Genomic DNA, 14,432 nt, shown 5'->3' on the forward strand with positions numbered 1-14,432 from the left:
GGGAAATTACGACTGGAAGATGTCCACCAGGAATCACTATTGATTGTAAAAGAAACCCATTAACTTCCCAAATGGTCCTTTGAGGGATTCCATCTGGGCCCCAGAGAAGAAGCCTCCCCACTGGCAGCGTCACCATTTGGCACGGAACCTGGCTCTTTGCCCTGCTGTGTGGGTGGAGTGTGGTTGTAAAACCTCAGACTCCGAGGAGGGCAGTCCTGGATTTGAATTCTAGCTGTACTCCTGAAATCCTGATGTGATTTCTGGCAAGTCATTTACTTATGCGTTGGTTTCCTCATCAGTAAAACAGCAATGGCGGGACGTGCTTCTTCACGTTCACAGGGTTGTTGTGAAATGAATGAGGTAATCAGGATAAAGCTTGTAGGACAGTGTCTGCACAGCCTATGTCCTTAACACAGCAATTTTCACCCTTTTCCATCTCACAGCACACAGGCTAATGTCTAAAATTCTGTGGCACCAAAAATATGTTTTTTGCTGATCTGAAAAAGATATATAATTTTGATTCATTCACACTGGACAGCTCTTGCTGTGCTGGCTGTTGTCACTTTTTTATTTGACAATGTAGAGCAGGGGTATCAAACTCATTTTCACCGGGGGCCACATCAGCCTCACGGTTGCCTTCAAAGGGCCAAATGTAATTTCAACTCCTTCACAGTTAAGGAGTAGTTACATTTATACAGTCCTAAAATTATTTCAGCCCTTTGAAGGCAACCGTGAGGCTGATGTGGCCCCTGGTGAAAATGAGTTTGACACCCCTGATGTAAAGGAAAAGAGGTCCGTGCCCCTGATTAACCAGGTAATGCATGTTTTAAAACTCCTTGCAGCGCACCAGTTGAAAATCACTGGCTTAATCGGTGGCAGCCATTGGTATCAGGTCAACACACTTTCCCGAGAGCTTATTAGTAAGACACCCGGTTCACCCTACGTGGGATACAGGAATAATTCTCCCAAGAGCCTGTTTTCCTCCGTGGGAAAGCTTTTTTTCAAAAGGGACAGAGCAGAGGGCCATGGGAGAAAGAGCTCTTTCGTAACTAAATACGGAAGTGCACTCTGGCACACAGTTCTACAGAGGCAGGGGTAGTACACTGGTTAAAAGTATGGATTGGGGTGCCACTCTCTGTGTGGTAGACACGATAACGCCCTTCCCCACCACAGATGCCCACATCCTAACCCTCACAACTGAGGATTATGTTACTTTATATGGCAAAAGGGATTCTGCAGGTATGATTAAGGTTGGAGACCTTGAGGGAGTATAATGACCCAACTCAATCACGTGAGTGCTCACAGCTGAGGAACCTTTCCCAGCTGGGGCCAGAAAGAGAGGGGACAATGGCAGAACAGTCAGAGAGGTACAACAGGAGGTTTCAACGTGCCATAGCCGGCTTCGAAGGTCAGAGAAAGGAGCTATTCGCCGAGGAATGTGGGCCACCTCTACAATTTGGGGAAAGCCCTGGGTCACGGCCAGCAGGAAAGTGGAGATCTTGGACCCACAACTAAAACGGAACTGAATTCTGCCAACAACCTGAATGATCAGGAAATAAAATTTCTCCCAGCACTCCCAGAAAGGCATGGAGCCCTGCAGACCTCTTGATTTTAGCCCAGTGAGACTTGTGTGGGACCTCTGACCTAGAGAACTGAAAGATAATAAATATGTATTACTACAATAAATCGGTACAAACCAGTATCCTCTGGCTTGCAAATTTATAAATTATAAGAGGCAGTGTGCACATTGGTTAAGAACATGGATTTGGGGACCAGTTTGCTTGGGTTCTAATCCCAAATGTGTTCCTTATTAGATGTGTGACCATAGGCAAGTAATTTAACTTCTAGTGTCTGAATTTTTGTTATCTGTTACAGGAATGCTGAGATAGCCACTGGGGCTAATTGGGTGAAAGATTATCCTAAAGGAAAGGACTATTACAGTAATAATATACTTTGCAAACAAAGACACTGCCTTCTCACTTCACAGTTAAAGGTGAGTGTCCCACTTGGAACTGGCAAACTGGGCCGTGGCTCCGCCTTTGTAAATTGTGGCTTCCAAGGTTGTTCTAGTCCCCCTAACAGAAGTTCAGGGAAAGAGGTGTCTCCTTAAGAGAGTGGAGTTGAGTGGAAGGCACTATTCACATTGTCGTTAGTAGTTATTTCCCCCAGGTGCTTGGGGGCCTTCCTGTCATGCTGACACCAGTGATCATTCAGGAAATGTGTACTCAGGGCTGCAACACCCAGGCAGGCTTGCGTGGAGGGTGTGAGCCACCAGGAGCACCAGCGACCATGGCCTCCAAGTGTCCCAAGTGCGATGAGACTGTGTGCTTCACTGAGGTGAGCTCCCTGGGCAAGGACTGGCACAAGTTCTGTCTCAAGTGTGAGCGCCGCAGCAGGATGTTGATGTCTGGGGGCCACACTGAGCGTGACGGGAAACATTTTGCCACAAGCCCTTATACACCACACTGTTCAGACATGAAGGTATGAACATCAGAGGTGCTGACTTCAACATCTATGAGAAGTCCTCCGCAGAGGGACTGCAGGTCACTGGCCCCATCAAGGTCCCCGTGGCCTGAGCTGAGGAGTGGAAGGAAAGTGGCCCCTCAAAGGGCCCCAGCAAAGCCACTAACATCACCACATTCACCGGGGAACCCCACATGTACCCTCGTTGCAACGAGAGGGTCTACTTTGCCGAGAAGGTAATGTCGCTGGGCAAGGGCTGGCACAGGCCATGCCTGCGCTGTGAGCGCTGTGGAAGACGCTGACTCCAGGAGGGCATGCGGAGCACAACGGCCAGCCTTACTGTCACAGGGCTTGCTGTGGATACAAGGGAGTGAATACGGGAGCCGTGGGCAGCTACATCTAGGACAGGGACCCCGAGGACAAAGTTCAGCCTAAGGCCCCTGCCTCAGGGCCCACTGCGTGGCTCTGTGGGGAGAGTGACCAGCTGCCCAGTCCCGCCTAGTCTCAGCACATCCTGCCCGGGAGTCCAGGGCCTGCATGTTGGGTGAGGGAGAAGCCACAGGAGGCGTCTTCAGAAGAGACCAGGCCATCCCTGTTTCTCTAAGTGTGCCTGCCTTTGTGTCCCAGCACTGTGTTGCCCTTTTGTGTCCTGGTGCCTCCCTGTCTGTGCGTCTCCTGGCCCTGGCTAGGTCCCTCTCTGAGGTGGCTGCCCACGCTCCCCCTCCTACTGCCCCATGCCTCCCCAGTGTTATTTATCTCCTTTTGTTGCCCTGGCCATAACCAGCCACAGCCTCACAGTATCCCTGGACGGGCCCTCTGCCTTTTCACACTGTCTTGCAAGCACCTGCCCACCATCCTCATGTGGTTCACACACGATGGGAGATTTATGCTGTCAATAAAGCATTTTAGGGTTGCAGGAGGGAGGGAGGGAGGGAGGGAAGAAGAAAGGAATACCCAATCTTTTCATATATTATACCTAATCCTAAAAATCAAGCATATTAGCTAAGTCTCTATCTATTTTACAAATAAGAAAACAGGAGTTTAAAAGGCCAGGTAACTTCAAAGCCCACACACTTACATTTAATCAAAGTGTATCTCCCATTGAAGCGACAGTAAAAGCTAAAGAATACCACAATTTAAGAACAGAAATGATCAAGGAAAAATTTAAACAGGAGAGTAACTAGGGAGACAAGTGTAACAAACATTAGACAAGACAGAAAGCAGGGTGTTGGAGCTCTAGGGTAGCTCTGCCTCTATCTGCCTGACTTGGGTAAATCCATTCTCCTCTCTGGGCCTCAGTTTCTCCATCTGTAGGGGGGAGCCACGGATTAAAATGACTCCCTTTCCAGTTCTGACATTCTGGGATTCTATTTGGAAAGTAGTGAAACCATAAATATGTAAGCGAAAAGAAATGGTATGATTTTAAAACTTGCCCCAATTAAAAAAATAACCAGAGTGGAGAAAACCCCGGTGACCAAAACAAGGAAATCAGTTGAGCCTGGGAGCTCAAAAGACAAGCTGTAACCTGCTGGTCAGTCACACCTGTCCTCACATTCCTTCCGAGGGCAGCCCCACCCTCGAAAACAAAGCAGTGAATGGAAGTTTTGAGGGGAAGTCCTGGAGGTGGAGGCTAAGCCCCGGGCGACAGCTAGTTCCGGAGAGACCTGTCCCCAGCAGCAGCAAGCTACATTTCCAAACAGAAGTTTGAGGGACTCTTCCTTGGAAGGGAAGAAGAAAGGTATCTCCATCCGCTCGGTGCATGAGATAGCAACCTGGGCTGGGAAACCAGACAAAGTTTCTAAAGTTCCATGGAAGGTATGTGATCATGAATTAACTACTCAACCTCTTTGGCCCTCAGTTTTCTTGCACAGGAAATGAATATAATCTATAGGAGAGAAGAAAACTTACACTACAGTGAACTCTAAGAGTCCAGATTGCTCTAGGCCTAGGGGGTCAAACTCATTTTCACCTGGGGGACACATCAACCTCGTGGTTGCCTTCAAAGGGCGGAATGTAATTTCAGGACTGTATAAATGTAACTACTCCTTAATAGTTAAGCGAATGCTCGGTGCCGCCACTGGGTAGAAACAAGATGCCGGGCCGGATAAAACAAGGTGGAGGGCCGGATACAGTCCGTGAGCCTTGTGTTTGCCACCTGTGTGCTAGGCACTCCTATCAATGACTCATTAAATCTTTGCAATAATGAGAGGGGTTTATAGTTTCATTCAACAAAGGAGGCAAGTGAGGAGAGTTGAGTGACTTACTTGCCCAGTGGGGCAGAATTGAACTCAAGTTTGTCAACACTGGGGTTATTTCCAGTAAGCCACTGTCTCAAAGATGACACTGTGAAAGTGCTCTGCAAACTATCAAATGAAATAAAGTGCAAGGGTTTAGAGACCCAAATTAATGCAGAAATTTAGAAATTATCCAGAAGCGACATTCTGTGAAGGAATAGGCTCTTTTTTTTCAGGGCTTTCTCCATTGTCCAGCCTCCTACTCAATCCTTAATCTGTATATTTGCAGTCAAAACATATTATTTTGAAGTGACTCTTGAAACAACAGCAGCCTGATATAGTGAAAGAAATTTTGGACTAGGAGTCAAAAGACTTTCTAGTTCCAGCTATGCCACTGAAACATTCAACTTGATGAGTCACTTGCCCTTTCCTCTGTAAATTGAGAGGTTAGATTAGAGGTGATTGCCAAGGCCCTTTTGGCTATGGCACTTCAATGACTCAGAAGCAAAAGCAGCAAGTGGTACTATAACAGTTCCCATCCTAACTTGGGTTATTTCAGCCATCCTTCCGGTCATGGGGAAGCCAGCCCACCTTCACCCTGCCCCCTGTTAAGCCCCATGTGAGCCAGAGAGATGGTTTGGAGCCTGCAAGCAGGAGCGGTTACAGACTTAGAGATCTCTGGCAATACAGTATCCACTCTACCAGTGCACACAAGCCACAGTCCAGATCGGCGGAGGTCAGTACCTGAGAGCCACCACCCCCTCCACTCTGTCCCCCAGTTCTTAACTGATGTTTTTCAGTCCCGAGGTGTTGGGAAAGACCACAGACACAGCAGGGGTGGGAAGAGAAACATCAGGCTGATTCCAGAGCAACAAACTGAAGGCCTGAACCCAGCTATTTGCTTTTGGATATACCGACCACTCCTTATATGCCCACTGTTGCAGTAATTTCCAAAGAACTGCGGGAACTTGTTGGCCTTATAGGCTATCAAGCACTTCACCGAAAGGAATGTGAATGACTGAAAACGAGGAGGTAAGTGTAAAGGAGACAAGTTGCTAGTTTTTACAGCGAATAGGAAGTACACATTTTAAAAGCACATTGCTACTAACAATCTGAGGAAAACAACCTCAGCACACACTCAGAGAGCCACAGCACAGGGCTCTCTCTCAGACTGGCTCTATCAGTGCAGGAAAGTCATTTGACCTCTCTCATAGCCACATAGTGTGGGATTAAGTAAATTGCCAAGGACTAAATAGGAATAGTATCACCTACTTCCAAATAGGGCAAGGATTGGAGACAGCTACACCTCCAGAAACAAAAAGGTTTCCTTCTCCACTTAATTCTTGTTTAGAAATAAACGAAGAATTTCTGATCCCCTTTCCCAACAATAGCCTAGTTCTAGCCTCCTCCCTCACACCCAGCCTCCCGACGGTTTTAGGGAGGTTCCCAAATAATCTCATATAGAAAAACCAGTAATTGGACCAGCCTGTTATTGTTAACACGCCTGCTCCTGCAAAAGAAAAAGGGTGAGAACTGAAAATTAGAAATCCGAATGGTGGGAAATTAGAGACCAAACTGATACAAACCTGGAGCGAGTTTTCACCAATTCCATCTTTTATGCCTTTTCCATCTTTTATTAAATTCGTGTTTTTTTAAAAAAAAATCACAGCAGCATTATCAAAGACAACATATGTACAAACATTTTACAAAAGAAACATTACTAATATCAGCTGTAACAAGAGGGAGCGGGAAGCTGGACGCCGGGTCTCCAGGTACAGTCCGCCCCAAACCAAGACAACACGTGCTCAGGCAGCTGACACTGACTTCTTTCCAGGTGATGGGCCTACGTGGCCGGCAATGCAAACGATGGTAAATGCGGATACTACACGGGCCCAATTACAGAACTCCTTCCTCCTCGAGAAGGCCACGAGCCAAGTGGAGCTAGTCGAATAACTTAAACCCAAGACACTAAAGTCGACATTTCCCATCTGAACACAGTTAAGCCTTCAACATTAATGGTGTCACTTGTAAAGATGCTGGCTTGTCATACAGGCACTTGATTCTCAAACATGACCTCATGCCAGGCTTTCCTTACCTCTTGGACTCAGGTTACTTGTTGGACCGAAAGGGAAGGAATTTTAGAAATGCTTCCTTCAAGGCAGAAGTCACAAAGAGAGGAGGCCAAGACCCGTTAAACTTGGTGGGGTGCGGAGAGACAGGAATTTAGGAAGAGAAATGTCTGCTTGGGGCCGAGAATGAAGAAGCGTGACTCATTCACTCCCGTCTGGGAAACCTGCGGGAATCCCACACCCCACCCCGCCCGCTGCCCCGCTCGTACCTACAAGCTGGGTTCCCTTCTCAACTCCCCCATTTCCTTGATCTCCACCTTCCTGTACTTCCCGGACCTCCTCCAGTTGGTAACCACCAGGACGGCCACGCCGGCGACGAGGGCCAACACGACCACCACAATGACGGCGACGAGGCCGCTGGTGAGGCGCTTCATGGAGAACTGCGGCGGCTTCTCGTCCAGGTAGTAGATGAGCGGCGGCTCCATCAGCAGGGGCTCGCCGCGCACGCTCACAGCCAGGCCGCCGCGGCCGGCGAACACCGACTCGCCCTTGACGTCCCGCTCGAAGTAGTAGGCGGCGTCCGCGATGTCCACGTCGCCGGGGGCCTTCTGCGACGCGTTCTGCCGCAGCTCGATCTGGATGGTGGGCGGCTCGTAGTGCACCGCCGCCACAAACCTGGGAGGCAGCAGGTAACGCTCGCGGAAGAGCCGCCGCAGCTCGGCGTCCAGGTCCGAGTGGTTGAAGGCGCGGTCCGTCGGGCGGTGGCGCAGGTCGATGAGGATGTGGTGGGTGCGCACCAGTTCGTCGCAGAGTAGGCTCTGGTCGCCCTTGTCGGTGCGGCGCACGCCCACCGAGTTCACGCACCAGCACACCGACGTCTGGTTGCACTGGCGCGCCTTGAAGCGGCCCTGGTGGTCGCAGTCGGGGTCGTACAGGCCGTCGTTGTCCACGATCGCCTGCTCGCTGGGGCGCACCAGCGCACGGCCGCTTTTGCGGGCGCTCATGCGCGCCTTGAGCAGCAGGCACTTGGAGGTCAGCGAGGAGCAGTTGACTTCGAAGTTAGTGCCGAGCGCGCGGCACTGGCAGCGGCCGCCTGGGCGTTCCCGGCTGCAGATGGTCATCTTATTCGTGGCGCACGTACAGTTGTCCTGGGCGGCCGCCTGGCCGGCCACCGCCGCCAGCAGCAGAAGCAGAAGCAGCGGCAGCGACCGCAACGGGAGGCCCGGGCCCCGAGCCATACTGGGGCGAGGTGCGCGGCCGGGACGCAGGCTCGCGAGACGCTGGAACTCTGCTGCGCTCCCCCGCTCCGCGGTCTGGGGCAGTCTCAGGCCGTCTGCCGCTGGCCGTTCCCTCCGGCTCTTATACTCCGCCGGACCTGCCCGGCTGGTTCCGCCGCCAACTCACCCTCTGGTATTTGGGTGACACATCTTGCACGCCCCTCCCCCCCGTCCTCGTCCCACAGAAGGCGCAGCCCGCCCTGCGCCTCCTGCGATAGGATTGGGGAGCAGAAGCCTCCCCCGCCTCCTCTGGACCGAGAGCCGGAGAGAGGAAAACCGATACTCACCTGCGGGCTGGCGGTGACCCGCCCCCGGCCGGTCCGGCTCCACCTGGAGACGGGCCCGCCCTTGACGCGGCTTCCAGCAGAGCACCTGGGGCGTCCTGGCCGCTCTCCTAGTCTGGAATTCTCAGAAATTTCATTGAAAAGTATCGTGGGACTGTACTGCTGTTATCCCGCCCCCTTTTCTCTCTCCCTTTCCCAACCTCCATCCGCGCTTTAAGTTCTTTCACGCCCTCGCTTCGTTTCCCAGTTCTCTAATCGCACACATTTACATAGTTTACAGTTCACAAACATTATCTCATCCTCACCTCAGTCCTGACAGGTATGGGCCCTCCACCAGACCCATTTTATAGGTGAGGAAATTAAGGCTAGAGACTTAAAGTGGCCCAGCCGTCAGTGTCCTCAGATTTCTGGGAGAGGTCTTTGGTTCTCTGCCTGGCTGTTAGGAGACCTTTAAATGTTCATGGAAACGGAGTGATGCAGGTCTGAAGAAAGCTTAGGCAGCAGTTCTGTTACTCAGCGATCACGGTAAAACACCCTGGAGTCCAGGTGTTCAGTGCGGAGGAAGTTCTGTTAACCAGTCCCTGCCCCCGCCCCCAAACACAACAGGTATGCCTGTACTCAATGTAGAGAGACGAAAAGGAATAAATTCTTAAAAAGAACCAGCAAGACTGTAAGGAGTTCTTCGTAGAATTTGATTCTTAAAGAGCAAAATATTGCTTTTCTTTTTCTGTGTTCCATGTAAGTAGCTGAACAACCGCAAATAAAGAAAGAACGGAGCCTGCAGGAAGTTTCTTGTCTGCCACTGTGTGGCTACTTCAGTGGGATGCAGGGGTTGCAACCTCTTTTTTTTGAATCAGGGAGAAAATCCAGGGTTTTAAAGCTTTGGTACGAGTAACAATAATTAACAAGCTGTAATTATTTCCACCTCCTCTGTCCAAGTGCAGTTTATATGTTCAGAATTTAAAGAACACCAGCAGTAGCAATGTCTACAGGTGTTTAATACATGAAAGCCAGCCATTCCCCTCTACCCAATTAATTTTCAAGTAATTCCTAAGGCGAGTAGGCAGAAATATATTCTCCCCTTGCAGGTAGAGAAAGCAGAGACCGGGGCGGGGGGTGTAGGGGGGTGCAATTTCTACTAACAAGCATCAGGTGTTGTTGGCTCTCTATAGCCACTAGCCAAGACAGGTGTTCCAGCTTCTTTTCCCCTCTCCAACCCCCAGAGAAGGCTTTCTCAATCTCAAATCTGTCCCCATCTCCTCTCTGCTGAGAATCCCTCAGGCACAGAGTAAAAGGTGCTTTTGGCTCCAAGGATAAACTTCATGCTGTTCAGGTTAGCACACAAAATCATATATGGCTTTGGACAAGCTACTTAGCTTCTCTGTGCCTTAGTTGCCTCATCTGTAAAATAGGGATAATAAAAGAGCCTACCTAACAAGGTAGGTATGAGAATTAATGTAGGGCCTGCTCAGAACAGCACCTATTCTAACAGTATCTGCACTTAGGAGTTGTAGGGAAGTGTTAGCTGCTGTCATGGTTACCACCATCATCATCATTCTCATTTTCCTCTTTTTCCTGCCAGCCTCTCTAGACTTCCTCATGTTTTTAAGCCTTTGTAGAGTCATCTACCTGGAATTTCCCCTTCTTTATCTAGTTAGCACATAATCACGTTATTCTCCTCAGCCCTTGGTAACCTCCAGAAAGCCTTCTCTGCACACACAGGGAAATGCCCCTTCCTTGTACTGTCCTAATTTCCGTAACACATGAGAATGGCAACAGAGGCTTCTCTGGACTTCTGCCTTCTCCTCTAAAATTGAAATATTAGCATCTCTCTATGTGTATCATTCAGAGAATTAAATCTAAACAGATAAGATAGTAGATGCCGAAGCTTTGTAACTTGTAAAAATGTTAGATTGTGTTTTTATTTTTAAAATACCTATTCTATGTTCCCACTTTTCCAGCTACTGACGAGGTAGCCACAATCTGCTATAACTGGTAAAGCTACCTGCCTGATAGTTCAGTGGGTCCCAGGCTGGCAAGAGGAAAGCTGATGGGGAAGGGGTCTCAGGACTGAGGAATGCATACAGTTGTCTCTGGCTCCTTAGCTAGGAGAGCCCCAGATGGCTGGGCCTTCTTCCTGCTAGTGCTCTGAGTTCTCCAGACCTCTGTCATCTTCCATTCTTGCTAAGAAATGGATAAAAGAATTCTTCCTTCAATATCCTCTGTGGAAGATGGCATGAATGGAAGACACCCACCTGGCCACCACTTTCTTCAGTGCTGTGGTTCTGCCAGGCTTTCTCCAACAGGCATGCAAACAGCAGGATGAGTTTACTAAGTAAGCACAGCCCCAGCTCTGATTCTCCATCTCCCTCTGTCTGGTTCTTGCCTAGATGTGCAAAATATCACTGTTAGCTTTGTATCTTTTTTAATCATTTTAAATTTTAATTTCTAAATATTTGACGAAAGCATTCCATGAACTCGGACTTGTCAAGTGTACATCAAGGGCAAGAACCACATCTGGACACTGCTGCCGAAGCACCAGCATATATTAGGCACTGAGTAACGTTTATTGGGCTAATTAATGCTGAGCTGTACCCAGAACGTTGCAGCATCAATACACTTTTCCTAGGAGTGTCCTTGTTGACCATTTCAGTACTCCTCTCCCCATCCAATTCCCATCTCTTACGCCATCCGCAAACATCTATCCCCACCCTAACCTACCCTCCAAACACCTAATTTCAAGGGACTCCAGGTAATAATACCCCAAGTGTTATTTTTGCTTTTATCCAAAACCTTTATCAGCTGTGTGGCTGTAGGGAGGAAGGATGTGACCGATGAGGCTAAGAGCAGGCAGGACTTCTGGAGGCAAACAGTGTAATGTGGGTGAAAGAAAATGGACTTTGGATCTGGTGGGACTTTGCCTCAAGTTCTGGTTTCACATCATTCATTGACTGTGTGGGTTTGAGCAAGTTTACGTCACCTTTCTGAGCCTCCGATTGCCTATTTATACAATGGGAGCAATAAAGCCTACATTTCCCCAATGTCTATAAAAAGGATCACTTCCCATCTTGTTAAGAACATGCTTTTCCCCCATTGAACTTTGTACTTCTTCTATTCCTGTGCTGTTTTCTGACTTAGTGTTGATTATATGATTTTCTTTGGTATAAGGCCAATACCAAGACATCAGTTTTATATTTAAGGGTGTGATTTACAAAAACAAAAAACAAAAATAAAACTCTTTGATAAATAAAAAAGCTTACCATCCATAATTATTTTAATGATTCAAGATAAAGAATAGAAAATACTTGACACAGTGTTTGGCACATGCTAAGTAGAGTTAGTATTAGCTGTTATTATCAGACGTCTCAGGAATGTGAGGATCATTAAAGGTTCCTGCATAGAGCCGGTGACAGTGGGGATCTGAGGATCAGTCCCAGGACCTGGGCATTCAGATGGAGAGCTGCCCGAGAGCCCTCTTCATCCCAATCCCCAGTGTGCAGAAATGTGGAGAATATCTAGATGCAGACAGCGCCTTAACATTTCTGCTCCCCATATCTGCTGAAACCCCTACAACACCCCCGGGGAGTAGGCAGGGAAGATATCATTATTTCCATTTTACAGATGTGGAAACAGAGGCCTTGGGAGAAGGGCACACTTGCTCATGTCACATGCTTGTACGTGGTGAGGCCAGGCCCGGGCCTCCTGACTGCAAGTGTGCAGTGAGATGAACGAAAACGCAAGAGGATCGAAGTGAGAGGCTTGAGCCTCATCTCACGTTCCTCAGGTTTTCTTTGATTTCTCTCTTTTCCTTAATTGTACAAAGATATTTTAGAAAGTTTTGGTTTCATGAAGAGCAAACAATAGCTAATTGTGTAGGGCACACAAGTGAGCCCACACCTGAAAATCGTAGGACTTATGCCATGGCCCCCACTGTCTGCTTTCCTGCGATGACGAAACAGTTTGAATTCTGTGCTGCCAGGTCGTGGGCAGGCCCTTAGCCTGGCTTCCTTTTTTGTAGAATAGGGACAGCAGTAACCCGTTAGAGACATTGTGGGGATTCAGTGGCGGAATGTCTGTGGAGCTGCCTGGGCCATGTGGCAAGAGCCCTCCCTCATTTGTCTGCCCTGCTCACGGTCAGCTTCAGCCTCTGGAAGGAGCAGCCACTGAGGCAGTGGCAGTGCCACTGAGACTGTGAGCAGTCGGGGTTTCCCTTCCTCCTCACAGAGAGGTGGAGACCCTAGCAGGGGTGCCCAGGCTTTTGGTTTCTCTGGGCCACACTGGAAGAAGAAGAGTTATCTTGGGTGTGGCAACTGAACTCAGGGTGGAGGAAGGAGACCCCAAAAAACGGACCATGGGAAGAATGGGAAGTCAGCCCAGGGCTGGGGACCAGGGGTATGGAGAATAGAATACATAAGGGGTACCCAAATCTATGTTCTGTGTTTTATTTCTTTAAAAATGTGACTCACGTATTATAAAATATTAGAATTCAAAAGAGCCAGGTGTTGGGTATACTCCCTGTATTTTCTTATTTCCTATTATTAAAATATTTATGATTAAACAATTTTTAAATCGAGTCAATCCTTCCAACTAAGTTTTAGAGGATTTGGAATAAAGTTCCTGTTTTTGCTTCTACTTGCCTTTTTTTTTTTTTTCCAATTTCCATGTTTGTGTTATTAATACAAACTGCCATTTGTTGATCTTCAACATTGTGCCAGGCTCTTAATAAATAAATTCCATATAATCCTCCCAGCAACTCTACAAAACATTTCTTCTTGTCCCCTTTCACCGCATGAGGAAGCTGCAGCTTAAGGTCACGCAACTGGGAATCTGTAGAGGGGAGGACTTGAACCCAGTCTGGTGACACAAACGTTTACAGTTTTCTGGGACAGTTCAGTCTGTTGCTGAAGAGGCGTAAGTAAGCCAGAGTAGGCTGAAGACGTCGGGATGGTAAACTGGATGTGGTTTGAGTCCGGCTGCCTGAGCAATGGAATCGCAGACCTTTTCCCTTTTTTAGGAAGACAGCAGTTGCTCCGTGCTTGCTCATTTGGGTGGGGCCTGACTCGGTTTTTCAGGAGAGGTTGACTGTGACATCGATGGTTCTGGCTGATTTTTGTAGGAGTTGAAAAGTGACAGGGATTTCACCTGAAAAGTATGTGTCATGGTTTCATTTCACGATCTCCTGTTCATGACCTTGTCAGGAACTGCAAACTGCAAATGGTTTCCCTCTCACTCTGGTCTCTTTTTCTAGAGGTAAGTGGCTTCTTTTCCAAGGGCTTTATACTCAGGGGAAAGCCAATAAAACACCCAAGACTTTGTACTCATTTTGTAGTTAATCTCACTGGCTCTTGAGCCCCTCAGTTTCTGGGAGAGATTGGGCAACAAATGAAGAGAGGATTGGGAAATCTTGTCCCAACATCCCAGAGACAGACTCAGTTTTCGAACCCCACGTTTAGGAGTCATGGTGCTTCCTTTGCCAGGGCTGGCCTGGTGATACGAGGGGTGTGGAGGCGTTCACTGTTTCTAAGCACTTCCAGCCGTTCTGGAGGTAAGACACGTGGTGAGAGGTCTCAAATGTGTTGCTGCCGCCCCCAAACTAGCTTGCCTTCCTGGGCAGTCCTGGTCCAAGTGATGCTCCTTAGAATGATTGAGAAGGATCTTAGAAGTCATTCATTCCAGTCTCCCACCCAAAGAGAGGAACCCCTTCTCCTGTCCTGAAAAGGTGTTTATGAACTACCTGGAACGATGAAGCACCCACACTTCCCCACATGACAGCCTGTTCCGGTCCCAAGAAGCCTTATGAGAAAGTTCATCGTAATATTTAGGAAAATTCTGTGCCTGTGTAATTTTCACAAACTGATCCAAATGTCCATTCTTAGAGTGATGAAGAGTGATTTTCAATTGCCACTCAATGGCTCCTTGGGCATTTATTTGAACCAGCTCTCTTGTCTGGCATTTCTCCTCCCCCTCCTTCCTACCTCTTCCCTTGCCTTTCTCAAGGTGAACATCCCTATTCCCCTGTCCTTCCTCCTGTGCCAGTCTCACGCCGTGGGTGGTGGCATTGTTTCCACCAGCGGCCCAGTTCAACAAATGACGTTATGTAACCTA

General features: G+C 48.5%; 1 protein-coding gene and 1 pseudogene across 1 annotated transcript; one reads left to right on the plus strand and one right to left on the minus strand.

The window, feature by feature from the left end:
• The first annotated feature begins 2,289 nt into the window (after window positions 1-2,289).
• LOC112314486 (cysteine-rich protein 2 pseudogene) lies at window positions 2,290-2,965 on the plus strand (annotated as a pseudogene).
• A 3,343-nt stretch (window positions 2,966-6,308) lies between these two features.
• Window positions 6,309-8,155, minus strand: TACSTD2 (tumor associated calcium signal transducer 2). Its single transcript, XM_024571141.4, has one exon. The coding sequence runs from the start codon at window positions 8,002-8,004 to the stop codon at window positions 7,036-7,038; it is 969 nt and encodes a 322-aa protein (XP_024426909.2). The 5' UTR covers window positions 8,005-8,155; the 3' UTR covers window positions 6,309-7,035.
• Window positions 8,156-14,432: the final 6,277 nt, after the last annotated feature.

The sequence above is a fragment of the Desmodus rotundus genome, chromosome 3, assembly GCF_022682495.2.
Source record: "Desmodus rotundus isolate HL8 chromosome 3, HLdesRot8A.1, whole genome shotgun sequence".
Classification (NCBI taxonomy): domain Eukaryota; kingdom Metazoa; phylum Chordata; class Mammalia; order Chiroptera; family Phyllostomidae; genus Desmodus; species Desmodus rotundus.